Raw genomic sequence first — 27,107 nt, forward strand, 5'->3', positions numbered from 1 at the left:
TGAAGCCCAGGCAAGGTTGCCCCCTTGGTTAGGGGCAGAGCCGAGTCTAGAGTAACGCACCCCGGTTTTGAGCGTTAGCTGCTGGGTGCAGTCATTTTTATCCCTAGTTTCAAATGAAACTCAGTCCAGGCTAAAGGCCGTAGCAGCAGAGGTCCTGAAGCTTGGGCATTAACGTTCTTGAAGTCGGCCTCGTCCCCCGGCCTCAGTGGGCATGGCTGGTGGGGGCTTGGCTGACAGGTGCCACCTTGCCCTCCAGAACCTGACTCGGGAACAAGCCGACTACTGCGTCTCCCACATGAAGCCCTACGTGGACGGCAAGGGCCGCGAACTCCCCACTGCTTTTGACTACGTTGAATTTACCCGCTCGCTCTTCGTGAATTGATCCTCTGCTCCTAGGTTAGCCTGGCCCACACCGCTTGCCCTGCCATCGCCTTGCTGCATGTCAACTCATCTCTGTGCTCTTAAGAAAAATCCTCCAGACAGTGCTGCTTTCCATTGTAACCTTAACCTGCTTAGCTTGGGGTGAGACTTAGTAGAAAATGGTGCTTCAGTGAACTGCTCCTGGTCCAGTCGCCGGTGCCATGTTGCTGTGGGGACCCCTTCCTGTCGTGAAGCCAGCTGCCCCATTCCGACTGCAGAAATATCTAAGCAGCTGGCTAGTTCCTCTTTTGTTCTCCCTCCCAGTTTTCTGTTTCCATGTAAAAGACAAATAAATGACTCCCCCCAAAGCTTGTCGTGTCTTCATTCAGCTTCCATCAGAAACGTACAGCACAGATGTAGCCTCACCCCACCTGCCTCTGTACTTGGGACTCCCCCCACCTCAGGTGGCCACCTCTGCTGCCAGTTGGTCCAAGTCCTCTGTTTCCCGGGGTCCTTGTTCAGTGAACTCGCTGCTTAGCTGCCACACCTTTACCACGCCCTTGGCATCGCCAGCAGCCAGGAGCTGAGTCTGCTGACAATTGAATTCAAGACAGTAGACTGGGCTTTCATCCTGGGTTTGCTTGATCGAAACTGTGGGTTTCTGGGAGCTTTTCTGGAGATCAAACAGCTGCACATCACCTTAAAGGGGAGATTCATGGGGTAAGAGAGGCCCAGAGCAGCAGCCTCTTCACAGTTTCCTGTGCACAAGATCAGGCTGTTACTCAGTTCAGCTCTCCACCCCACACAATGAAAGTCATCCTCACCCCACGTAGAGCCTCCCCAACCCAGAATTCCAGGTACAGGCTGGGCTTATGCCAGCTTCAACGCATCCAAGCCTCGTGTCCATTTCCTACCTTCTCCAGAAGCAGCCGCAAACACCAAAGGGCGCACTGGGGACCAGCGCACAGCGAACAAGTACTTGTGGGACAGTTGCAGGGAGGTCAGGGGCTGGGCCTGCAGCATGGAGTACAGGTGGACGTGGCCGTCGGTCCCAGCGCTCAGGAAGAGATTCCTAGACAGGATGCAGGGCAGACAGCCAGACGGGATGAGCGCTGGGGATTCAGGTGTGGCTGGGGGCTTCCTGCCCGACTCCTCATGGGCTGTCAGGCTCATGAGAGGCCTCCCTAGGCCCCCAAACCTGGGGTCCTCCTCGAAAGTAAGGGGCCGATTACCTGGCGCCAACCCCAGGAGCTCCGGATACTGGGGCTCAAATGGGGAAGACCTAGGCCCAGGGCAGACCGCAGGTCCTTTAAGCAGTGCTATGTGTGGCCTGGTGGGACTCCCTCACCCTCCCTGTGCCAGAGGCCCTGTGGCTGATGGGAGGAGGCTCCGGCCCTCCCTACCTGTGGAAAGGGGAGCAGCTCACAGAGTAAACAGGGCCACCGTGGGGAGAGAAGGTGAACTGTGCCGGGGCCCGCAGCGGCACAGAGCTGGGCATCCGCGTGAGGGCGGGCTCCTCCGCTGCCAGGGAGCACTTGAGCGGGAAGCCGCCTTCCGTGCCCAGCACGAAAAGGCTTGGGTCAAAGCTGGAGAAAGCCACTGCTGTGGCACCCACCTCGGTCTCCCCCCGGGGAGGCTGTGGAGAAAAGAACAGCAGGGCAGAGCAGAGGGAATCCGCTCACGGTGTCCCCAAGGAGCCCAGGCACGTGCGTGGACGCTGTGGCCCTCAGTGGCTCCCGCCTGCCTGCCCCCAGGCTCACTGGCTCAGGGGTCCCACAGCCTGGGGCTGCCTCGGGGGCCCATTTCCAGGGCAGCAGCCTCGCCCCTTCGTACCTTCTTCAGCTTGGTGCTCCTGGGGAGCTGCTGCACGGCCAGGGCAAAGCCCGCGCTGAGCTGCAGCCGGCCAGCCCCGACCGCCAGCCAGAGCAGCACCTTCCCATCAGTGGCCACGCTCAGCACCTGGAAGCGGTGGCCATGCTGGGGCCCCGGGAGCCAAACCACCTGGACAACAGTGTGTGGGGCCAAGCTGAGAAGGGACGCCTGCTCCATCTCCCAGCAAGACCAGGTGTCCCTCCCCTCCCCCCTCCCCTTCTCTTCCAGGGAGACATGCGGGGAGGCCTGGGAGCCGCCTCACCCACCAGAGGGTTCCACAGTCCCCCCAGTCCCAGCAGAAAAGCAGGACAGTGGGGACTGTGGCTCTGATAGAAGGGGCGGGTGTGACTTATGGCCTGGGAGCTCTGAGAATGCCAGAAGCAGCTGTTCACTGCCAGCTCCCTGGTGACCTTCTTCCTTGGCTGTGGCGAGCAGGCGCCCCCTCTCCTGCCCCGCGTCGTGGAGCAGGCCCGCGACAGCAAGGTGCAGCCCGGGAGGACGTGCTTCCCCACCCGCCAAGCATGCCGCTGCTCTGACCTGGTACACGGGGTCCGTGTGCGCGTCGTCTGTCAGGCCCGTGCGCCAGAGGAGTGGGTCCTCCGGATGGCTCACGTCCCACACCAGCACCTCGCCATTGTACAGCCCCCCTGCGGGACCAAGAGGGCCTGGTCAGGAGCCGACCCACGCAGCAGCCCAGCTTCCTGGACAAGCCCCCACCCTTCCCACCCACTCAGCCAGGACGTGGGGCCACTTTCTCGAAAACAGTCCTGAGGAAGAAACGTCCTGGTCCCCGGGCCTCACACTCCAGCCTGCTGTACCCCTCCCCAGGAAGCTTCTCCCACTGCCAGGCTACCATCCCCCACCCAGCACCCTCCATTCCCTCCAGCTTCACCTGCCCCCTTTCCCCAACATGCACAGCTCATCACCTCTGTCAACTCCCCAAGGGTGCCTGCTTCGTCCTGCCTCTTGTCCCGACCAGGCCACACCTCTGCACGGCCCACACCCCCTCAAGACTCAGCTAAGGACCTGCCGCCTCCTCCAAGCTCTGCACCCAGCACGGGCACCCCCAGCATCCTCACCTGAGCCCAGGGGTCAGGGCCACCTGTGGTCTCTGCTTCCCCCACAGACCTGCCCTGGCCGTGACCAGGGGCTGAGGGCCCAAGGGAGGGCTTTGGCCACCCTCTGCAGGGTGGGAAGCAGAGGCAACTTAGGCTGGTCGTCTCACCTGCAACGTGGGATGGCTGCGTGGGGTGGAAGGCCAGGCACATGACGGCGCTGGGCACCTCCACCACCGCCGACGGCTGCTGCGGGTTCAGGCCTCGCCGGTCCAGATTCCAGGCGCACACAAAGGACTTCAGCGTGCTCCAGTCCCCGTCATCCAGCCTGCACAGACGTGCCTGAGCTAGCTCTGCCCCTCGGCCTGGGCTTCATCCCAACCCACCCTGCCCCCACTGTGCTCCTATCACCTGACACACCTTCACCCCCTACTCCCCCAAACAGGTGAGCCTCTATAGCCCCATCACACACAGACACTGTGCTCGGTATCAAAGCGGCAGAGGCTCCTCTGAGGCACCCCGAGGGCATGAGTTTCTCTGGAAAAGGGTCTCCAGCTGGGCGAACCTGGGCATATCAGGAGACAGCTCTCGGAGCAGGTGAGGCAGGCCTGGGGCCCACTGCCTAGTGCTGGCAGGTGGGCACTGGGAGTCCCTTCCCTGCTCTTTTCCTGCCAACCTGATGCCCAGGCAGCCTTGAGAAGGAAGACTCCCAGAAAGGCCAAGCTCTGGGCCAACCCCTTACTGCACAGACGGGGAGACAGAGGCTCAGACGAGGGTCTGAGGGCCTTCTATTGCCCCACACCCAGCCCTGCTGCCACTCACCGGCCATAGGCACAGGCCACCACAGAGCCAGTGGTGTTCCAGGAGACACCAGTCACATGCAGACCCTGTCCTTGGGCTGGGGGGTAGCCCAGGGTGTGGAGGCAGGTCACCTGCAAGAGACAAACCACCCCCAACCCTGAGCCCCAAAGCCGCCCAGCAGTGTAACAAAAAGCACACACAGCCTTGGGCCTCCCAATCCCTATAAGTGATTCAAGGCCACCGTCCAGCCCTAGGGGAAAGTGTGGAGCCTTCATCCCAACATCTCCCCTAACAGGATGCTTCCAGAAACCCAGAAGGAAGGGCCTTGGGAACTGAGACAGACTTCAGGCTCCAGATCAGAGCTGGACCCTGTACTCACATCTGTTTCAAAAGCTTTGGCTTCTGAAGCTGGACGGTGGTGATGGTTGCACGACAATGTGAATATACTCAATGCCACAGGATTGTACAGTTAAAAATGGTTAAAATGGTAAATTTTATGTTATGTGTATTTAAACACACACACACATTTTTTTTTAAACTCTGGCACCTTGTTTCTCAGCCCATAGGTGGCCAGCAGCAGCTAACGAGAAGGCCGGCGATGCCGGCCACGGCGAGGGATTTTGCACCACAGACACACTTTCCAGGAAGTATTTGCACCATAGACCAAAACTCCTGTGAATAGTTTCACACTTCTTGACCTCATAACCCCATATAAAGAAACCATCCAATGGAAAGAATCCAAAATCTGTAAGAAGCTGCACTGTGCACTGCTAGTGAGAATGCAGAACAGTGCAGCCGCTGAGGAGTCTAGCGACTCCTCAGATGTTAGAGTTACCACATGGACCAGCAATTCCACTCCTAAGTATATACACAAGAGAACTGGAAACACACGCTTGTACACAGATGCTCACAGCATGATCCGTAATAGCGGAGTGTGGTATATCCCTACACGATTGTACACAAATGCTCACAGCTCGATGTGTAATGGCGGAGTGTGGTACATCCCTACAACAGAGCGTGATTCAGCCGTAAAAGGAATGATGCACTGATAGACGCTGCAACACAAGGACCCTTGGTAACACTCTGCTAAGCAGAAGCAGCCAATCACAAAGACCACTTGTTATATGATTCCATTTATATGAAATGTCCAGAAGAGACAAATCTACAGAGACAGAAAGTGGAGCAGTTGCCAGGAGGTGCGGGGGAAATGGGGAGTGACTGCTAATGGATATGGAGTTTCTGTTTTGGGGAGGTGATGAAAATGTTCTAAAACTGACTGTGGCAATGGTTACATACCTCTGGAAATATACTAAAACTCACTGAACTGTACACTTCAAATGGAGAATGATATGGGATGTAAATTATATCTCAATAAATCTGTTATTTTAAAACAAAGCCATACAGTGGGGCCAGGAAGTAGATGGGGCATGAGAAAACCTTTGGGGATTTGGGATTCCATTTCTTTTTTTTTTTTTTTTTTTGACATTCCATTTCTTGATCTCAGTCCTGGTTCTACAAATGTTTTCACTATGTGAAAAGTATGGACTTGAACACTTGTAATTTGTGCATGTGTTTATGCATGTTTTATAAATTTGATAAAAGTTTATATTAAAAATAAACTATATACATAATGTATCATAACACCATTTATAATTGCAATGATCAGTACAATTTAAAATCCAAAGATGAGAATGCAGAGGGATGGAAAGATGGGCCGTTCTCGGGACTTCCCTGGTGGTGCAGTAGTTAAGAATCCGCCTGCCAATGCAGGGGACATGGGTTCGATCCCTGGTCCAGGAGGATCCCACATGCCACGAAGCAAATAAGCCCGTGCACCGCAACTACTGAGCCTGCGCTCCAGAGCCTGCGAGCCACAACTACTGAAGCCCGCGTACCACAACTACTGAGCCCACACGCCACAACTACTGAAGTCCCTGCACTCTAGGGCCCGCATGCCGCAACTACTGAGCCCAAGTGCCGCAGCTACTAAAGCTCGCGCGCCTAGAGCCCGTTTTCCACAACAAGAGAAGCCACCGCAATGAGAAGCCCGCGCACTGCAACGAAGAGTAGCCCCCACTCGCCGCAACTAGAGAAAGCCGGCGGGCAGCAACAAAGACCCGACGCAGCCAAAAATAAATAAAAATTAAAAAAAAAAAAAGATAGATGGGCTGTTCTATACCTTCACTGATGGGTATGTGTTTGCCAAGATTCAACACAGCACACAGGATGAGTTTACCTGTATGGAAAATATACCTCAGCAAACCTGACTCCAGAAAAAAAAGTTTATGGTGAAACATCATGTAGCAGTTAAAAAGGAAACAAGTCTATAATGGAAAAGAATCTGAAAAAGAATATATATATAACTGAATCACTTTGCTGTACACCTGAAGCTAATACAACATTGTAAATTAACTATACGTCAATTTAAAAAATGGTAATAGGGAATTCCCTGGAGGTCCAGTGCTTAGGACTCCACGTTTCCACTGCTGGGGGCCGGGATTCGATCCCTGGTCAGGGAACTAAGATCACGCAAGCCTCCCAGCACGTCCAAAAATAAATAAATAAATAAAATAAAAAATGGTAATAAAAAATAAATAAATAGGGGCTTCCCTGGTGGTCCAGTGGCTAAGACCCCACACTCCCAATGCAGGGGGCCCAGGTTCGATCCCTGGTCAGGGAACTAGATCCCACATGCCTCAACTAAGAGTTCACATGCCACAACTAAAGATCCTGCACATGGCAACGAACATCCCGCGTGCTACAACTAAAAGCCGGTGCAGCCAAATAAATAAATATTAAAAATAAATAAATGGATAGAGAAACAGAGAGATAGAGAGATACACAGATGGATGACATCTGTAGTAACGTGACAACACAGAACGGGCTTTGCTTCTGAAGAGAGAAGACCCCAAGATTGGTCACAGTGCCTCACAGCAGTCAGCCACACCCACATGGAAACAAGAGGCAGGACACGACACAGCAAAAAGGTCAAAGGTTTCAGGGGGTGCCCTGGGTCACCTCTTCCTCATCTCTAATTCTGAAGTGTTCAGCCATGTTGTCACTGATTTTAGAATTGTGAATTACAGTCCTTCATTAAGAGTGGCATCTCAGGGCTTCCCTGGTGGCGCAGTGGTTGAGAATCCACCTGCCAATGCAGGGGACACGGGTTCGAGCACTGGTCTGGGAAGATCCCACATGCCACAGAGAAACTGGGCCCGTGGGCCACAACTACTGAGCCTGCGCGTCTGGAGCCTGTGCTCCGCAACAAGAGAGGCCGCAACAGTGAGAGGCCCGCGCACCGTGATGAAGAGTGGCCCCCGCTTGCCACAACTAGAGAAAGCCCACGCACAGAAACAAAGACCCAACACAGCCAAAAATAAATAAATAAATAAAAATTTAAAAAAAAAAGAGTGGCATCTCAGGGCTTCGCTGGTGGCGCAGTGGTTAAGAATCCGCCTGCCAATGCAGGGGACACAGGTTCAAGCCCTGGCCTGGGAAGATCCCACATGGCTGGGGAGCAACTAAGCCCGTGCGCCACAACTACTGAGCCTGAGCTCTAGAGCCCACGAGCGACAACTACTGAAGCCCACGCACCTAGAGCCTGTGCTCCACAACAAGAGAAGCCACTGCAACGAGAAGCCCACGCACCACAACGAAGAGTAGCCCCCGTTCACCGCAACTAGAGAAAGCCCGCACGCAGCAACAGAGACCCAACGCAGCCAAAAATGATAAATAAATAAAAGAAAAGAAAAAAAGAGTGGCATCTCAGGCTTTCCGGGGCTACTAGAGCCAAGGATGGCAGTGAAATGTCAAGGCCAACACCTAGACAGCTGGAGTAGAGACAGAACAACCAGACATGTGAGCCAAAATAGTAATTCCACCAGGAAGAACTAATCAAAATACTGATGCAAAAGAAAAACAAAGTGAGAGAGAGATTCACTTCAGTTCTGTCATATAACAGCAAAATCTGAAAGCACTACTCCTCTGCCCAACATTCAGAAAGGCAAGAAACTTCAGGGCCATGAGGGGACCACACGCCACATGGCCACCCAGAGGGTGCTGCCCAACCCCCTGCCCATTCACGTGTTTCCGGAGGACACGTGTCTAGAAGTGAAGCTGCTGCTGGGATGTCCAACAACAGGGGACTCAAGAAAGGCTGGTGTGTCTGTGCAGTGGGATGTGATGCAGGTTATAGAGGGACTGGGGCCCCTCTACAGGAACTGACGTGGAAAGCTCTGGTGAGTGAGAAAGGTCACAAAATGTACAGTGCTTTCCATTTTTGTTTAAAATGCTCTTAATGACAACCGTAGTAGCACTAATGCTATGTGTCAGTGTAGCATGGGAAAGGCCTCTGAACCAGGGCTCCCACTCACTGTCTACGTATTACATGTTCTGTACTTCTGCGATGACTCAACTTATTATAATGAACATGTATTGCTTTTGTAATCAGAAAAGAATAGTTTTTAAAGGGGGAGAAAGTAATACACAGGTGGACCAAACTAACTGCACAGAAGGGTGGAAAAGCCTCAACAATTAAGAACAAAAGCTTAACCTCTCTGAATGCAACTGTAAAAGGGGGCAGGCTGAGCTGAGCTTGTAACGTTCATTACCTCCTTCTTGTGCTCTGCTTAAAAAGATACGATGACTCCACACTTGGGTGTGGACTTGGCAACTGTTTTTCAGAGGGATTTTGAGGATTTCTCTCAAATGAACCGACTTTCCCATACCTATCAACGATTTGATGGGAACAGGGCAACTATGTATCTGGAAATAGATAGAAGGAAGATACAAGAGGAGGGGAGGAGAGGAGGGCTTATGACCTCTGAATACAGAATTACCTCCATTTCTAAAGGAAGAAAACATTGTATAAGCAAAGTTTTTACTGCTTGCTCAGCAGCCTGTCCACAGGCAACACCAGGGTGGAGCAAAAGCCACCAAGGGGCCCTCCTTCATTCAGAGGTTACCTGATCTCAAAGCAGAGGCTGTGTACCCAACTGGACATTTGAGCTGACAGGGTGACAGCTCTGAGCTGTGCCTCGAGACCAGAAAGACTTGGCGATGCTGAAGTCACTAGAGCATGGCAGTGAGACCAGACAGACCAGGACTCAAACTCCAGCTCAGCCACTTACAGCTGTATGACTGTGGACAAGTCCCTTAGCCCCTCTGACTCTCATCTATAAAATGGAGATCATGGGAATTCCCTGGCAGTCCAGTGGTTAGGATTCTGCCAGGGGCCCGGGTCTGATCCCTGGTCGGGGAACTAAGATCCCACAAACTGTTCGGCGTGGCCAAGAAAAAATAAAAAATAAATATAAATTGGAGATCAGGATAGCACTACCTCATACAGTTGTCCTGAGGGATAGATGAGTTGGCACAGAGAGTGCCTGGGGAAACACAGCTGAGTGGTTAAGAAAATAAGATCCAGAGTCAGACTGTCCAGGTTCAAATCCTGCCTCTACCGCTTACCAGCGGTGAAATGGAGATAACAAGGGCACCTACTTCAAGGGCAGCAGGGACGGCCCAGTGACTTCTTCTTAACTTAGTACCCGGCAAAAAGTACGAGCTTGGTGAATGCTGTTTTTATTATTGTTGGTGTTACTATTATTTGCATGGCACAAAAGAAGGACTTAAAAATGGGGTAGAGCCTCAACCTGAGACATCCCAGGCCCACACCAGCCCATCCCTACCGTCTGCTGCTGCTCGGACCAGTTCACCTCGAAGCCGTCAAACGCATGGCTCTGCCAATTCTTGTTCAGCTCTCGGGTAACCATGGCCTCCACTCTCCGGAGAAAGGCCACAAGCCGGGGGCCATCATACTGGGGCACAGACTGCAGGCTGACCGGCTCAGGGGCCTCAGTCTGCACCTCAGCATCTGCATGCTTCCGGGTCTGGGCGGACGCTTCAGCAGTGGCAATGCTGGCCGTCTGGCAACTTTTCTGGAGAAGGAGATCGAAACACAGTCACCAGCCAGATGTACTCCCAGCATCACCTGCCCAGGGCACTCACCCTCCCCCAAGGATAAATAACAATGGACCGCAGTTCATTCTGTCTGTCCACTTCCTCTAGTGAATAGCCCATCTTTCTTTGTGGCGTGGGTGAAGACAACCCACTGAGAGGGATACCTGACCTCCAGCTAGCCAATCGGAGCACTCGGTCCCTCCCCCAGCCACAGTGATTTGTTTAGGGTGACCCAGTGAGGGCCTGACCAGGACTTTCGGTGACACTATTTGGAGGGGACATGGGAAGGCCCTTTTTGAAAATATGGACATCAAAAAGAATCAGGTCATCTTAGGGCCAGCAGTGGCTGTCTTAGCCAGCGCTGAAGAACCTCAGACCTGGTCACCAACAGAACACCCCTCTTCTCCCCCAACTTGGCAGCCAGCCCTCTCCAGTAGGGTACCTTCCAAGGTGCCACCGTGATCAAAGGACACATGTGTGTCCGTGATGAGCTAGTTGGGAGAAGACAGACTACTCCCCAGCTGCCACTCCTCTCCACCCTGCCACCTCTCTCCAATTCCTTGTCCCCTGTTTATCTGGGCAGAAGGACAGACATCAGATCAGGGAAGGAGATGCAGCCTCCCTTTCTTGAGGACATGACCAATCTTCACCAAGTGAGGGCCCCTATACCACTGAGATTACTCTCATCTACAAGAGGCTCTCCTCATGTGGCCACTTACCAGGCACCTGCACCTACAGGACAGTGACGAGGCCTGGACCCCTGTGCTCTCTGCTCAGACTTGGGCACCAGGCCAGTGTTAGTAAGCCTGAAGGAAGGGGGCTGGCCACACACAGGCACAGCTCTTGTTAGAACGTGGAGAACTCAGCACTTGTCACCATGCTCCTCTTCACGTTCAACTTAATTCTCTCTTTGCTTGTCCATCTCCCATTAAACTCTGAGCTCCTCCAGCATAAGAACTTCCCTGGTGGAGCAGTGGTTAAGAACCCACCTGCCAATGCAGGGGACACGGGTTCAAGTCCTGGTCTGGGAAGATCCCACACGCCACGGAGCAACTAAGCCCATGAGCCACAACTACTGAGCCTGTGCTCCAGAGCCCACGAGCCACAACTACTGAGTCCACGTGCCACAACTACTGAAGCCCACGTGCCTAGAGCCCATGCTCCGCAAGAAGAGAAGCTACCACAAAAAAAAGAAAGAAGAGAAGCCACCACAATGAGAAACCCGCACACCACAATGAAGAGTAGCCCCGGGCTCCCCTGGTGGCGTAGTGGTTGAGAATCCGCGTGCCAATGCAGGGGACATGGGTTCGAGCCCTGGTCCGGGAAGATCCCACATGCCACAGAGGAACTAAGCCCTTGTGCCACAACTACTGAGCACGCCTGGGGCAACTACTTAAGTCCATGTGCCTAGAGCCCGTGCTCCGCAACAAGAGAAGCCACCACAAACAGAAGCCCACGCACCACAACAAAGAGTAGCCCCCCGCTCACCACAACTAGAGAAAGCCCGCGTGAAGCAACGAAGACCCAGCACAGCCAAAAATTAATTAATTTAAAAAAGAAAAAAAAGAAAGAACCCTGTCTATCTTTACATCCCCAGCACTTTGCATGGTATTTGACAGGTAGTACAAGTTCATTCATAATATACACACACACATTTTATTTCTCTATTTAACATCTACTTGCCAGGTGCTGTCAGGCTATTATGGATATAGCAGAAAACAAACGTGCAAGATTCCTGTGCCCGAGGAGCTTACGTAGGGGTTGGGGACAGGCAAATAAACACACAAGAAAAACATGATGGAACACAAGTGGCGCTAGATGGATGCAGAGGTGTGGGAGAGAAGGGAACAGCTGGGGACGCAAGTGGGATGGGATGGCGAGGGAGCCTCTGGGGAGATGGCATTTGAGCTAAGGTGTGAAGGACAAGTGGAAAGCTGCAGGAAAAAGGGTCCCAGGAAAGGGTTGGGGGGAGAACAGAACAAAACCTTACGAAGAAAAGGCCCCATGCTTAGAGGCTGGACGGCAGGCAGCGTACCTGGGAGCAGAGGGTGAGGAAGGGCAGCCCAAGGGCAAGGTCCAGGCAACAGAAAGTCTGTGAGCCAGGACAAAGGGCTAGGGATTCCTTTGCAGTATAAGCCACAGGACCATGATGAGAACCAGTGGATGGGGTGTCCCTGAACTGAAAGTGAGGGCAAATTCCAGGAGAAGAGAACACAGAAGGCTTTCTGTTAGACCCCCTTTAGACAGATGCCTCTCAGACATCCCCATGGAGGCGTCGAGGATTTCTGAGACTGGTCACAAGGCATGAGGCTCCAGAAAGCATCCAACCACAGATGTGACTTGAAGCCACAAGACGAGGAATCCACTGAGGGAGCGTGAACACTGATCAATCAATGGAATCAAAAGTAAACACGCCAATGGGATTTCCCTGGTGGCACAGTGGTTAAGACTCCAAGCTCCCAATGCAGGGGGCCCAGGTTCGATCCCTGGTCAGGGAACTAGATCCCACATGCATGTTGCAACCAAGAGTTTGCATGCCACAACTAAGGAGCCCACGTACCGCAATTAAGGAGCCAGCATAACCAAATAAATAAATAAATATTTTTTTTAAAAAAAGAAAGTAAACATGCCGAGACAAAATGTTAAAAGACTGTGGGTGAATCTCAAACTTCCTGGAAGCCTCAAAGATTGTAACAGTACCAGTTGTTAAGTGCTAATTGAGGCACTGTCCCCATAGCTTTACCTGTATCATCTTTTCTTTTTTTTTTGGCTGTGTTGGGTCTTCCTTGCTGCCCGTGGGCTTCCTCTAGTTGTGGTGAGCAGGGGCTACTCTTCATTGTGGTGTGCGGGCTTCTCATTGCAGTGGCTTCTCTTGTTGCGGAGCATGGGTTCTAGGAGCACAGGCTTCAGTAGTTGTGGCATGTGGGCTCAGTAGTTGTGGCTTGTGGGCTCTAGAGCACAGGCTCAGTAGTTGTGGCACACGGGCTTAGTTGCTCTGCGGCACGTGGGATCTTCCCAGACCAGGGGTCGAACCCGTTTCCCCTGCATTGGTAGGCAGATTCTTAACCACTGCGCCACCAAGGAAGCCCCTGCCTGTATCATCTTACTCATGCTCACGTCCACCCTATAAAGTAAATCCTATTTTTTGCATTTCTAAGGTTGGCACTGAGACACAGAGAAGTTAAGTAACTCACCCAAGGTCACACAGCAAAGAGGCAATCACAACAGAGCCTGAATCCAGGCATTCTGACACACGACACTGAATTATCTCTCAGTCAAGGTGTTTTCTCTCAGTCTAAAATCCTGGCCACTAATCACATCAGATGAACTCAAAACAATGTTTCTAAGAGAATGTTACATGAATGTCTTAATGTAAAAATTAATGTAAGGTCACAACCACAAGCAAAAATGTCCAAAGAGACAACAAGCTCTTAACTTTTCAGGTATTGCTATTAGTGTTCCTTTGCTGTTTGCTTATTCAGGCAAATAACAGATGCCAAAACACTAAGGAAAATTTATGGAGGGAAACTTAACTAAAACTTAACTAAAAAACTTAAAACCAATGACACTGCAGCCATAATTTTTTTCTGTTAACTGGTAAGAAGCCACTATTATTCTCTCTTCACTCTGGGACACCTAAGTCAGCTCCTACGGTTCGAGATACACATAACTCACAACCGATCCTGACCCATCTAGGGATGAGGTCCGGAGGCTCCGGGGGGAAGGGCTTGCCCACGGCCGCCACATACAGGGTGGTGCCTTCCATGCCAGGCAGCATGTGGCTGTCGCCAGGGCGCGGCTCCCATAATAAGCCCTCTAAGAGATGAGAGGAAGAATTCGTGGTGAGCAGGATCCTTGCTCCCTGGGCAGGTGACCACAGTGGATGCTGGGCCTGCCGCCTGCCTTCTGCACCTCAGAGGCACTGCAGGGGAAAACAGGTGGGACCCAGCCAGACTTCGATCACACTGGGACATGTGGCCAAGAAACAGGAGAACCATTCCCAAACCAAGATCCTCAAACTCTGTGCAGCCTTCAGCGGAGCAGGAAGCCGGTGGGACTCAGGGAGCAGAGTCCAGGTGGCAGTCCTGCCCTCCGGTCCCAAGAGAGCCTACAGACACCCAGAATGTCAGGGCTCCTGCATCTTGCCAACAAAGGAAACCGAGGCCCAGAATGGTGAGGAAATACCTTCTAGAGAATCTGCCCTCCCCACAAGGGCCAGTTTTTCCAAAAACTTCCTACCCATGATGCAGGCTGGGCCCAAACACCAGGCCTGTAGCTACCGACTGGACGAGAAGCAGAGACTAACCAGGCCAGGCCAACTGGGTTCCCTCAGGGAAATTCACACCTGAGACAAAGACTCAGCAAGATAAACGGCACATGCCTAGAAATGAAACACAGTGCCAACAATCAGCCAGCGCCACAGTGCAGACAGGAGACGTGCAGAGATAGGCCTCACGGGGGGTGTGGCAACAGGAGAGCTGAGAGGTGGAGGGAAGGTCCCAAAGCCGCCTAGCTTCTGATTCCTGCCCCTTCCTCAGGACCAGCTGCATCTCCATGCCAAGCCCAGGAGACACCTCCGCATCCTAAAGAAAAGCGTCCGACGGGAGCTGGTTGGCTGGTTTCTGTTACTTGCTGCCAGAGCCCTAGCCCATACCCAAGAGGGCTCTGTCTCCCAGACCACCACCCCACAAAGCCCCACTTCGGAAATAGATGCCGCTGCTGGCCTCAAGGACTGGTCGATCAATTTCAGGAACACTTCCCATGACTGAGGAAACGGCCCTCATGGACCAAGGCGACCAGTCACTCTCCAGCAACAGGTGGCAACAGTGGCCCAGAGGGGTGTTCTGTGAGAGAACAGGACTCTTCCCCACCTTTAGCCCCAAAGGTTAAAGGAATCCCATGTCGACAGTGCCTATGCATGATTCATTCATTCAGAAACTGTCCAGCCAGGGGATTCCCTGGTGGCGCAGTGGTTAAGAATCCTCCTGCTGGGCTTCCCTGGTGGCGCAGTGGTTGAGAGTCCGCCTGCCGATGCAGGGGACACGGGTTTGTGCCCCAGTCTGGGAAGATCCCACATGCTGTGGAGCGGCTGGGCCAGTGAGCCACAGCCGCTGAGCCTGTGCGTCCGGAGCCTGTGCTCCGCAACAGGAGAGGCCACAACAGTGAGAGGCCCGCATACAGCAGAAAAACAAACAAACAAACAAAAAGAATCCTCCTGCCAATGCAGGGGACAGGGGTTCGAGCCCTGGTCCAGGAAGATCCCACATGCCGTGGAGCAACTAAGCCCATGCGCCACAACTACTGAGCCTGCGCTCTAGAGCCCACGAGCCACTACTGAGCCCGCGTGCCACACCTACTGAAGCCCATGCGCCTAGAGCCCATGTCCCACAACAAGAGAAGCCACCGCAATGAGAAGCCCGCGCACCACAAGGAAGAGTAGCCCCCGTTCCCCACCAACTCAAGAAAGCCCATGTGCAGCAACAAAGACCCAACACAGCCAAAAATTTAAAAATAAATAAATAAATAATTTTTTAAAAAAAAGAAACCCATTCACACGGTGTCAACATGCAGTGGTCGTAAGTAGAACACAGTCACTTTCTTATTAAAAATATACCTTCTAGATCTCCTTGACTACTGATTATAAAACATACCAATTGGGACTTCCCTGGTGGCGCAGTGGTTAAGAATTCCCCTGCCAATGCAGGGGACATGGGTTTAAGCCCTGGTCCGGGAAGATCCCACATGCTGCACAGCAACTAAGCCCGTGCACCACAACTACTGAGCCTGCGCTCTAGAGCCCTCGAGCCACAACTACTGAAGCCCGCGTGCCTAGAGCCCGTGCTCTGCAACGAGAAGCCACCGCAATGAGAAGCCCGCACACCCAACTAGAGAAAACTCGTGTGCAGCAACAAAGACCCAACGCAGCCAAAAATAAAAAATATATATAAATAAATTTAATAAATAAATAAATAAAACATACCAATTATTTAGTAATAGCTCTTCAGGAGGAAACTATATTAAATATACACATTAGTTGTGAGACACACCCCTTTGTAATATCTGTTAAAATGGGGGTTGGGAGGATGACGAAATACAGAAACACACAGAGAATAGGCAGAGGTCTGGGACGCCATGCAGCTGAAGGCTGAGCCCCCTCACTCCCCTCGGCAGTAACCACTACCAGCAAATACGGAGCACACAGCCCATCATTTCACCCCCAAAACCCACCTGAGCCGCACACCTGACTCCAGAGTAGAAGAGGACCTCAGAGACCACTCTAGACTAGCGTCATCAATGAGCAGGGCCCCGGAATCACCGGGAGGCTCCTAATAGACAAACTGCTGCTTCCTCCCTGTACAGTTTCTGGTTCAGTAGGTCTAGGATGGGGTCCCAGAATTTGCTCTGCTAACATGCCCCCAGCGGATGCCATGGGGAGGGCACTCAGACCCCAGATGTGGGCCTAGCCCCTCAGCTATATACTTCCCATGGCCACACCCCAGGCCCCAGAGCCCTCATCTCTGCCCTCGAGGTGTAGACAGTGCTCGTATTGCCCCCCTTCCCCTTCTCGGATGGGGTGAGACAGGGCTCCTCCCCAGGGGCTGAGAAATGTTGCCAATGTGAACATGGCTCGGCACTGTCACTGCCACATCCATTCAGGCTCACTGCTGCCCTCCCTCCCTCCCTCCCAGAATTTCCCTTCCCCTCAGGTCTCTTCCCAGCCCTCCCTTCCATGTCCTTTCTGAGTCTTATACACACACCTGATGATACTCAGGTGTGATGGGAGCCGAGATGACTCCTGACCTAATTCAGCGGCTCTTTATCAGCATACCAACAAAATTCGACCCTGGTGTGAAATACATTTTGATGTTAACTAGCAGAAGCTGTATGATGGGACTATCTTGGATATAAAGTTGATGGGAATTCCCTGGCAATCCAGTGGTTAGGACTTGGCACTTTCACTGCTGGGGCCGGGGTTCAATCCCTGGTCAGGAAACTTAAGATCCTGCAAGCCTCACAGCACAGCCAAAAAAAAAAAAAACAAACCAAGTTGAGCTGAGTAGATTTTGTGATTTTGTGATGCAACATAGACAGTTACACTGTCTCTTGTCTCGCTGGTGTGAGACATCCAAGAGTGTGCGGGTAACTGAACCCAGAACCAACATCAAGGTACTTCAAGGTATGGCCTCCCGTTCTTTTTGTTGTTGGTTTTTGGGGGATTTTTAAAAAAACAGTTATTTATTTTTGGCCGCATCGGGTCTTAGTTGCAGCGTGGGCTCTTCGTCGTGGCTCATGGGCTTCTTTCTAGCTGTGGCGCGTGGGCTCCACAACAGTGAGAGGCCCGCGTACCGCAAAAAAAAAAAAAAAAAAACAGCCAAGCCAAAGCAGGAGGGGAGAAATGCATCAGAATCATGCCCATGGATGACAGGACACAAGAAAAGTATTCAATTCAGTATTTCCTGGGGGCCTCTGGGACACACAAAAGTACACAAGACCCACACCCTGCCCTCTGGGAGCTCAGAGTCCAAAGGAGACAGACCAGAATGCCCAAAATGCAACTGCTGATAAAAAAGTTCTAGAACTAGATGGTAGTGATGGTTGCCCATTGTGAATGTACTTAATATCACTGAATTTACACTTTAATATGGTAAATTTTATAAGTATCTCACCACAAAAAATGGAAAAATGCACCCTACATTCTGATAGGGTCAGAATGGGCTTCAGAAAGGTAACTCTGCTGCAGAGTAGGGTGGATTAAATTAGTGGTTCTTAAGTTTTGCCACACGTTGAATGACCCGGGGAGCTTTTATAAAACCAGATTCCTAGGTCACACCATACCGATTAAACCAGAATCACTGGAGGTAAGGACCAGACATTCATATTTTTCAAGACTCTCCGGGGCATTCCAGGGTCAGCCAAGTTTGAGAAAGCAGATGAGTAAGGTTAAGGCAATCAGGAGCCCTTCATCTCACACAGCTGCTTGACTGAGCACTGACACTCATGATCCCCCACCACCTGAACAGAGCTGGGATCTCAAACTGTTTTCTTAGGAGCATCTCATTTAATCCCACAGAAGTATTCTACCAAGACCTATTTTGCAGAAGAGATCACATGACTGGCCCAAGGCCAAGCCCCCAAAGAGTCTGTGCACTCAAACCCACAGACTGGTCCCAAAGTCCAGGACCCTGTCCCTCTCTGAACCAATCGAAACAGGACAAGAAAAGTCAAATCAGGCCAAAGATCATTAATACTTAAATAAAAAATTCATCACTGGGACATAAAAGTACATTCCAATATTGCACCACTACATGGGCCAAGCAAAGAACAATTTTCGGCTTTTCCAAAGTAACTTACAAAAAAAATTAAGAAGCTGCATACAAATTTAGCTAAAACACTCATCACAGGGTTTGTCGATAAGAGAAAAATTGGAAACAGTCCTTCAAAAGGGACTGATTAAATAAAATGAAGTTATAAAAAAAATTTAAACACAAAGGATGTTCAGGATGTACTGAGTGAAAAAAGTGGGTCTACAAAATATTATGTACAGTGTGATTCCATTTCTGTAAAAAAAAATGGGAGAAAACAGACAAAACAAAAAAGGAGCAGGTATAAACCAAATGCCTGGGCAATGAGACTGTGGGGTGGTTTTTATTTCCAGTCTTTGCTTATCCAGATTTTTTTCTAAATTTTGGACAGAGAAACTTCTATAAAGAGAAACAAGTTAATTTGGAAAAAGCAATTTACCACTTTCCTCTGACCCCCGCAACACTCTTACAACTTAATAAAGAATCTCCTTAATAAGACAGGAAAGACTGATTCAACTGAAACACCTGAGATGAAAGCCTTTACACCTCAAGTATTAGAATCAGTTCTTAGAGCCCTACGGGTTAAAACTATAGCTACAAGAAAATCAACAAGCCTCGATCTCATTCTTTAAAAAAAAAAAAAAAAAGTAAAAAGTTAGACTGAGTCAATGGTTCCCAACCTGGAATCTTTTAAAATCTGTATCTTGGACTTCCCCAGTGGCCCAGTGGTTAAGAATCCGCCTGCCAATGCAAGGAACACAGGTTTGATCCCTGGTTCGGGAAGGTCCCACATGCCGCGGAGCAACTAAGCCCGTGCGCCACACAACTAGCGAGCCTGAGCTCTAGAGCCTGTGTGCTGCAAGTACCAAAGCGGAGCAACTAAGCCCGTGTGCCACAACTAGTGAGCCTGAGCTCTAGAGCCTGCGTGCTGCAAGTACCGAAGCCCGCGCACCTAGAGCCCGTGCTCTGCAACAAGAGAAGCCCCTGCAGTGAGAAGCCTGCGCACGAGCAACAAACAGTAGCCCTGGCTTGCCGCAACTAGAGAAAGCCCGCGTGCAGCAACGAAGACACAACGCAGCCAAAAAAAAAAATTAAATTAAATCTGAATCTTCAGCAAACAAGAACTATTTCAAGTAGTTTTTCAAAGCCAGTGAATGTGAATTACACATTTACCTTCAGTAAAGATGGATAGATATAACTAAACTATCCGCTGCCTTTGCTTTTAACTAGAACAATTTCTATCCAGCATGGCGAAGTGTGAAGTGCTTTGAAGCCAGATGAAATCTGGCTTGAGACCTGCAGACTGCTGGCCAGAGGCAAGAAACCTGTCCTCAAGAGTACGACATCATAGAAACCTCACTGGTATTGGTGTTGGTGAGGACATGGTCTCTGCAGGTTCTAACACCTGTGTGGCAAGCTAAGCCTGAGTTTCCTCTGCTGGGAAATATGCAGCCCCCTTGCAATGCTCATTTTCACTGAGGAGAAGCCAACATCCTTACAATGATGAGCAAGCCCTATACTTGACCTGCCTCTCCTTACCCTCTCTGACCTCACCTGGAACTATTCTCCCCTTCTCTTTCCCCTCCAGCCCCACCTGCCTCCTCACACACACCAGATTGGCTCCAACCCCAGGACCTTTGCACTTGAAGTTTGCTCTCCCTGGGCTGTTCTACCTCAGGTATCCACTTGGTGAATTCTCTCACTCCAAGTCCTTGCTCAAACATCACTCTCTCCATGAGGCCCGCCCTGCAGCCCACCTCTCACTCCCCGACCCAGACTTTCTAATCCCTCGCTCTTTTTCTTTTGTCCATGTCCACTGCTCACCTCTAACACACAGTATACTTATTTATTACATAGTTTATTTCCTGTCCGATGCAGACAAGCTCCGGGAGGGAGCTCACCCGCTGGTGACGGAGGAATCGCCACCGACGCAGCAGGGGCTCCAAGTCTCCACACAGATCCCTCAGAAGCCCTCCCTGCAGCCCTGCCCTCATCTCAGACCACCTCGTCTGTGTGCTCTGGATTAAACTACGTACTAGAAAACGGGTGTGTCTCGACCTGAAAATGCAGTTTGGTCGTGTTTTTTAAGTGAAAGTTAGTTTGAAATGCCTAAAAACCGCAGTTCACACGAAATTCTTCAAAACGTGGGGTTTTTAGAGGTTTTAAAGAAAAACTCTTTTGTTGCTATTCAAAGACTGGGGAAATTGAGACGAGGGTATCCCAAAGGGTTAGTTTCTGCGAGTTAAAATATAAAAATAAAACGGTGGGACCTCAGAACCTGGGCCGGCAGCCGCGCGAGGCCCCTCGCCCTCCCGCCCACGTCGCCCCGAGCCAAACCTGCGCCCTCACCGTCTCCCCGCGGATGCCCTGGACGCCCCTCCACTGCGAGGGCACGGACGCCACGCCCAGGGTCTCGTCCTGCAGCGGACCGGGCCGCTCGGTGCTCGCAGCCCCGCCTGAAGCCAGCGCCTCAGCACCCGCGCTTCCCGCGCGGCAGAGCGGCGCCGGCTGCGCGCGGGTTACCGTGGAGACGGATCCGCCCCGCCTCCCCAACCCCGGCGCCGGCGCAGTCGGACGCAACCTTCGCCCCCGCTCCTCCAGAGCGGAAGGCTGGGAAGGTGAGGCTATCGGCGCCATTTTTGAATTTGTCAGCGCTCCTCCTCCTCCTCCTCCTCCTCCTCCTCCTCCTCCTCCTCCTCCTCCTCCTCCTTCTTCTCCACCTCCTTCTCCTCCTCCCCCCGCACCCCAAGATCCAAGAAGAAGAGATAAATTATTCTTTTCCGACCGTGCGACAAGCAATACCAGTTCTGGATTCTCCAAACGCAGAAGGAGCCCGCTTGGGGCATGCGCGTCTACTCTGGGTGGGGAGGCAAGTGCGGAAGCGACGCGCTCGTGCCAAGTTCAAAGATGGCGCTAAGCGGCCAGGCGCAGAGGCGAGGGCGGGGGGCTGTGGTCGCAGCGGGCTGGAGTTGTGGGGCCTCGGGGTGCAGAGCTGGCGCAGCTGCCGAGTGCTCCAGCAGAGCTCCAACTGGCGACCACCTTGAAGCCAAGTGCTAGCCGTCTGATCCTCAGTTTCTGCCACAACAGAATGGCGATTTTAAACAACCATATGCGGATCCAGTGTGGTTGAGTAGTTGGAAGGCCCAAATGAGGTCGAATGTGGAAAAATGCTTGTTAAACCGAAGTTAAAGGCCTGCACAACTACCAATTACTGAGTACCGTGTGTCAGGTAGAACCCAGAGCTTTCTGTATGTTGATCTTAATAATCCTTAAGGTAACTATGAGGAATCAACTGTTACATGTCGATTGAGGGTGCTGATTGTCTGAAAAATAACTGCCCCAGATCACCCATAAAGCCTGCATCACATTTGCCCAAGACCCCCCGGAAAGCTGCTTGGCCCCAAGGCCCCGTTCTGAGCCTCTCAGCAAGAATACTCTGGCCAGGTCCTCTGGGCTGCTTTCCTCCTATCCCTGAACTCTCAGAGGGATGGAAACCTGCCCAATCAGAGGCCCCTCTGTACCCACGACTGAGTCTTCATTGGGACCCTGTTCCAGCCAAGGCCGTGAGGACCGATTAGATTAGCAACACTGGAAAGAATGGAATGCAATAGAAATTTCCTAGAAAGAAAGTAGAACCAAACAAAATTCTCCTGGTGAGGCCCTCTTAACACTAGAAACACTTGCAAACATCACCAAGGGTTCCAAAAATCACATTCAAAAAGAAGCTTAATGGGCCTTCCCTGGTGGTGCAGCGGTTAAGGCTCCACACTCCCAATGCAGGGAGCCCGGGTTCCATCCCTGGCCAGGGAACTAGATCCCACATGCATGCTGCAACTAAGAGTTCACATTGCCACAACTAAAGGGCTGGTGAGCCGCAAATAAGGAGCCTGCCTGCTGCAGCTAAGACCCAGCACAACCAAATAAATAAATAAATGAAAACATCTTCCCAGCAATCAAAAAAAAACGTTAAAAAAAAAAAAAATAAGAAGCTCAAGGCTGTGGAAGTCGGGAGGCCTGGATATGAAGCCTGAACAGTGCTATGTCCTCTTTAATAGACTTGGTACCTCTCTGGGCCTTGGTTTCCTAGCTGTAAAAATGAGGCTAATAAGACCTGCTTCACCTGAGTAAGGAAGGAGAATATTTCAAGAAGAGAAGGGTGGGGCTTCCCTGGTGGCACAGTGGTTAAGAATCCGCCTGCCAATTCAAGGGACACGGGTTAGAGCCCTGGCCCTGGAAGATCCCACATGTCGCAGAGCAACTAAGCCCATGCGCCACAACTACTGAGCCTGAGCTCTAGAGCCCGCAAGCCACAACTACTGAGCCCACGTGCCACAACTACTGAAGCCTGCGCGCCTAGAGCCCGTGCTCTGCAACAAGAGAAGCCACGACAATGAGAAGCCCGCACACCGCAACAAAGAGAAGTCCCAGCTCACCGCAACTAGAGAAGGCCCGCACACAGCAACGGAGAACCAACACAGCCAAAAATAAAAAAGTAAAATAAATTTAAAAATTTTTTAAAAACAAGAAGAAGAAAAGGGTGGCCCATAGTATTAAATGTCCCAAACAATTGCACGAGAGTAGTGGGAACAAAAGCCAGCCTGAAGAGGGTTTAGGAGGGAAAGGAGGAAGTAGAGAAAGTAATGGATAGTATTGGGAAGCTCAACATAGAAAGTTAAGTGTGAGTGTAACTTGGTAAAACTTAACTGGAGGGTAATTTGACCTTAAGGTGTGCCTCCTCTTTAATCCAGAAATCCTACTTCTGGGAATTTTTCCTGAATCAACATCTGATTCACAGAGACATTGAGACCCAAGGATATTAAGCAACTATTCATTTACGATAGTATTACTATGATAATAACAAGATCCTGCAGTCAGCCTAAATTTCTTTTTTTTTTGGTACGCGGGCCTCTCACTGTTGTGGCGTCTCCCGTTGCGGAGCACAGGCTCCGGACGCGCAGGCTCCGTGGCCATGGCTTACAGGCCCAGCCGCTCTGCGGCATGTGGGATCTTCCCAGACCGGGGCACGAACCCGTGTCCCCTGCATCTGCAGGCGGACTCTCAACCACTGCGCCACCAGGGAAGCCCAGTCAGCCTAAATTTCCAAGCAAAGTCTTGGCACACAACAGGTATTCACTAAATATTTGAGAAAGAATGGATAGTAAGCCTTTGGTTGAGTAATTATGGTACATGGTATAGAATCTCAGGTGGCCATTAAGAGTGTTGTTATTTGCTATTTAAATGTGGCAAAATGTTTGCAGGATATTAAAGTTTTTATAAAATGCAATTTATACACATTGTATCCTGTTTTTATAACAATATATGTTTCTAACAAAACCTAGGGGTATAGATACAAATATGGATAACAGATGCCTCTGGGTAATTTAAGTTTTCCTCTCTTTGTAGGGTTCAAGTTTTATGTGGTTTATTTATGAAAAGAAAGGAGGGAATGAATGAACAGACAAATGCTTAGCGTGCTGGAGAGAGTATCATACCTTGGGTGGACAGGACAGCTGGGGAAACATTTCCAGGGTAGGAGAGTTTTGAGCAGGCATATGTGCCAGAAAGGAGGAGGCTGAAAGGGAGAGCAGGGCTCACTAGAGGAGGAAGGGGAGAAGAACGTGCAGTTGGGCAGCAAGTGGCCCTGTGGTGCTTCTCCAGCCCTCTTTTTCCCATCCTGAAGCCTCAGACACTCTGGCCATTCCCTGTTACCATGACAGCAATTCAAACTCCTCCACCTGACCTCTGGCTTCCATGTACTTTCCCTCTGCCTGGAGCACTCCTCCCTGCTCTCCTATTTACTTCGAAACCAGATCCCAAGCCTATTGTTGGCTCTCAGGGGACTGAGTTTCTCTTCTCTGGAGCACTCCTCAAAATTGTAATTTAGTAACAAGGTAGTATTGCCTGTCTTTTCCCCAGTGGGTCAGCTCCTCCAGCATGGGGAACATAGATGTCCCCAGAGCCCAGCACTGTGCCTGACACACAGTAAAGACTAATTGAATGAATGTCTAGCCATCAGTAAGAACAGTTTCTAGCCTTATACGTAGGACAGAGCCCCACTCGCTTTTTTTTCTGGCTTTGCCATGCGCTTGTGGAATCTTAGTTCCCCAACCAGGGATCAAACCCGGGCCCTCAGCAGCGAAAACCTGGAGTCCTAACCACTGGACCGCCAGGGAATTCCTGAGGACAGAACCCCTTTTAAATCTCAACTAGGCCTCACCCTGCCTACCAGGGCATTTCCAGGAAGACTCCTGCTTCCTACCTCTACTTCTTGCTGCAAAATTCAGTCAGTGTGTGTTCAGAGAATGTTCAAATGCATTCAAGGAGACAAAGAGTCAAAAAAGAAGACATCCCCATTTTAAAACCCTGGTGACAATTCTTTCAGGAACATTCAGTTCTATTTAGTAAAACAACTCAACTTCTGAATGTCTCTACCATGCTCCAAGGACAAAACAATTATATAATAATAACACCTCCTAGAGTATGAGTTCTCAATATGTGCTATAAGCACTTTGCATGAATTCTCACAACATCCTGATAGGTCAGGTATTATTACAACTCACATTTCACAGATGTGGGAAAGAACGAAGGCTAAGAGACCTTTGCGACTTGCCCATGGTCATGCATAGCTGGTGAGGTGGAGGTTGGACTAAAACCCAGAATTGCCTGATTCCAAAGACCATGCTCCTTTCTTTAAATCATTCCATGCTTCAATTTTCTTATTTATAAAATTAGGTTGCTAGGCTTATCCCACTGGGTTGAAACAGGACTGAATGAGTTAATACTTGGAAAGCAAGCACAAAAAGCAGTACATAGTATGTTATCAGTATTTATCAGTACTTCTTAATTATTAATATTATTATTACCACCAAGCCATAAGGGATCAGAGAGACCACACAAAGGAAGGCTGGGCCTTAAAGGATGGGAAAGATTTGTCCTAAGTTACAGGGTAGGTTCTCAGCGCGCGCGCACACACACACACACACACACACACACACACACACACACACACACACACGACTGGCCATCTAAATCAGTGCCGTCTTCCCCCGGGTTGACACCAATTATGAGCTAGGCATTGTGATAGGTTCTGGGAACTATGATGGTTCCCGCCCTCAACAAGCTTACAGTTGCACGAGAGAGAGTCAGTCACAAAACCGTGCCTCAGCTCTCGGTGATGGCCAGGTATGTGTGGCCAGCAGAGGGCCCTCTGCAGTTGCAGATCGGGCCTCAGGAAGGAGAGGGCTTCTAGGCTGAGGTCTGAAGAAAAAGAAGTCAGCCTGGCAAGGACAACCTGAAGATGAAAACTAGGAGTAGGAAGAGGGGGAGAGTCTTCCAAGCAGAAGGAAGAACTCTGCGAAGAAGTCCCCAAAGCAACAGAGAACCTGGTGCCTTGATGACGCATGTGAACAGGGGCCAGACCATGAAGATGCTAGAGGGACATGGAGCTTGGACTTTATCACTAGATCACCAGGAAACCAGTGATGGGTTTTCAGCAAGGGAGTGACTTGATTGGATTTATGTATTTTAAGAAGATGCCTGGATGTAGAGTGGAGAATGGATTGTGAACAGCTAGATTCCCTTAGCCCAGGACAGCCCCGCTAATTCATTATCTCTAAGGTGGGCTCTGGGATTTCCCTGGTCATTCTTTTGTGCTCTGAGGTTTAAGAGACACTTACTCAAGAGGAATCCCAGAACTATTTAGAGTAAAGGCAGTATCAGTGAAATAAGAGCCGCTCAGAAGAGGAAAATCCCATGGAGTTCTGGGCAGTAGGCATTACCTCAAAGTCACATAGGCAAGCTTCCCAGCTCAGCCCTGGGAGGCCTTTACCAGCCCAGGTAAGGGCTTCATTCATTCATTCACTCATTCATTCATTTATTCAGCAAATGATTATCCTACACTCCCTACGTGCTCAGCAGCAGCCGACACCACCAAGCAGTTCTGCTCTCTTGGAATTTACACTCTGAGCCTTGACATATAAGTAATTACAGGGTAAAAAGGGCTTGGAAGAAGCCTAGGGTCATTACTACTGGGGAGATGGAGGGTGGGGTGGGAAGGATGTGGTGATAAAAGGCCCAACCCCATGCCTCTCACATGGAAGAGCACAAATAACTATTTTATTCAACAAATACTAATAGAATGCCTACTATAAGTCAAAGACCAGAAGAAAAACAAAGCAGGGGAAGGGAACAGAGAAGGATAAGGGTACATCTGGGAAAAGCTATTTTATCTAGGGCAGACAAGGAAGACCTCTAGGAGGAGGTGACATTTGAGAAGTCAGTTCAATCCCTTCAGGCCTCAAGATTCCCTCTTGGCCTGCCCGCTTTCTGCCTCTCGGCCTTTGCTTCCACCCAGCACAGGCCCCATCCCTCCCCCACCCGGAAAGTCCCCTGCTCAAAGGTGGATTAAGACAAAGGCTTAATAAACTTATTAAAACAGCTTTGTCAGAGCTGGAGTCTGAGAGCGGGAAGGAAGGGAAGGACAATGGGGTACAACTCCCGCCCCTTCCCCAACCGGGAGCCCAGGATGATAAATCCTCCCCGCACTCACAAGCATTGCTGCAGCTTCAGCCCCAGCCTTGAGCAGCCATCCGTCCACTCAGGGTCAAACAAGGCCTTGCTTTTTCTTCGGGCCCCCCGTGTGTGGCCCCCACACTTAGCCGGGTTAACGACGGTTACTGGAATGTCATGGAGGGGACTTTGGCATCTGGCATTAGGGTTTCACATCTTGGCTTATTCTGTAGTCCTTGTGTGACTTTGT

The 27,107-nt window shown here is 50.8% G+C and overlaps 2 protein-coding genes and 1 long non-coding RNA gene across 10 annotated transcripts in view; 2 read left to right on the plus strand and 1 right to left on the minus strand.

Moving 5' to 3' along the window:
- Positions 1 to 728, plus strand: part of SPTAN1 (spectrin alpha, non-erythrocytic 1) — a 60,796-nt gene extending 60,068 nt beyond the window's left edge. For all 8 annotated transcript variants that reach the window (XM_049711881.1, XM_049711882.1, XM_004269134.4 and 5 more), the window contains one exon: positions 257 to 728. In XM_049711881.1, coding sequence (XP_049567838.1) covers positions 257 to 382 — 126 coding nt within the window. In that variant the 3' untranslated portion in view covers positions 383 to 728. The remainder of the gene's footprint in view (positions 1 to 256) is intronic.
- On the minus strand, positions 726 to 20,986 carry DYNC2I2 (dynein 2 intermediate chain 2). Its single transcript, XM_004269375.2, has 9 exons — positions 20,699 to 20,986; positions 9,776 to 10,024; positions 4,110 to 4,219; positions 3,458 to 3,615; positions 2,770 to 2,879; positions 2,194 to 2,361; positions 1,764 to 1,996; positions 1,275 to 1,432; positions 726 to 1,059 (listed from the first exon to the last, which is right to left on the minus strand). Exons 1-9 carry the CDS (start codon positions 20,984 to 20,986, stop codon positions 821 to 823), a joined length of 1,713 nt encoding a protein of 570 aa, XP_004269423.1. The 3' UTR covers positions 726 to 820.
- On the plus strand, positions 7,131 to 7,843 carry LOC125964914 (uncharacterized). The gene is made up of 2 exons (XR_007478240.1): positions 7,131 to 7,254; positions 7,566 to 7,843. It is a non-coding gene; the product is annotated as an uncharacterized LOC125964914 (long non-coding RNA).
- Positions 20,987 to 27,107: the final 6,121 nt, after the last annotated feature.

This window comes from Orcinus orca, chromosome 6, assembly GCF_937001465.1.
Source record: "Orcinus orca chromosome 6, mOrcOrc1.1, whole genome shotgun sequence".
In the NCBI taxonomy this organism is placed as follows: Eukaryota; Metazoa; Chordata; class Mammalia; order Artiodactyla; family Delphinidae; genus Orcinus; species Orcinus orca.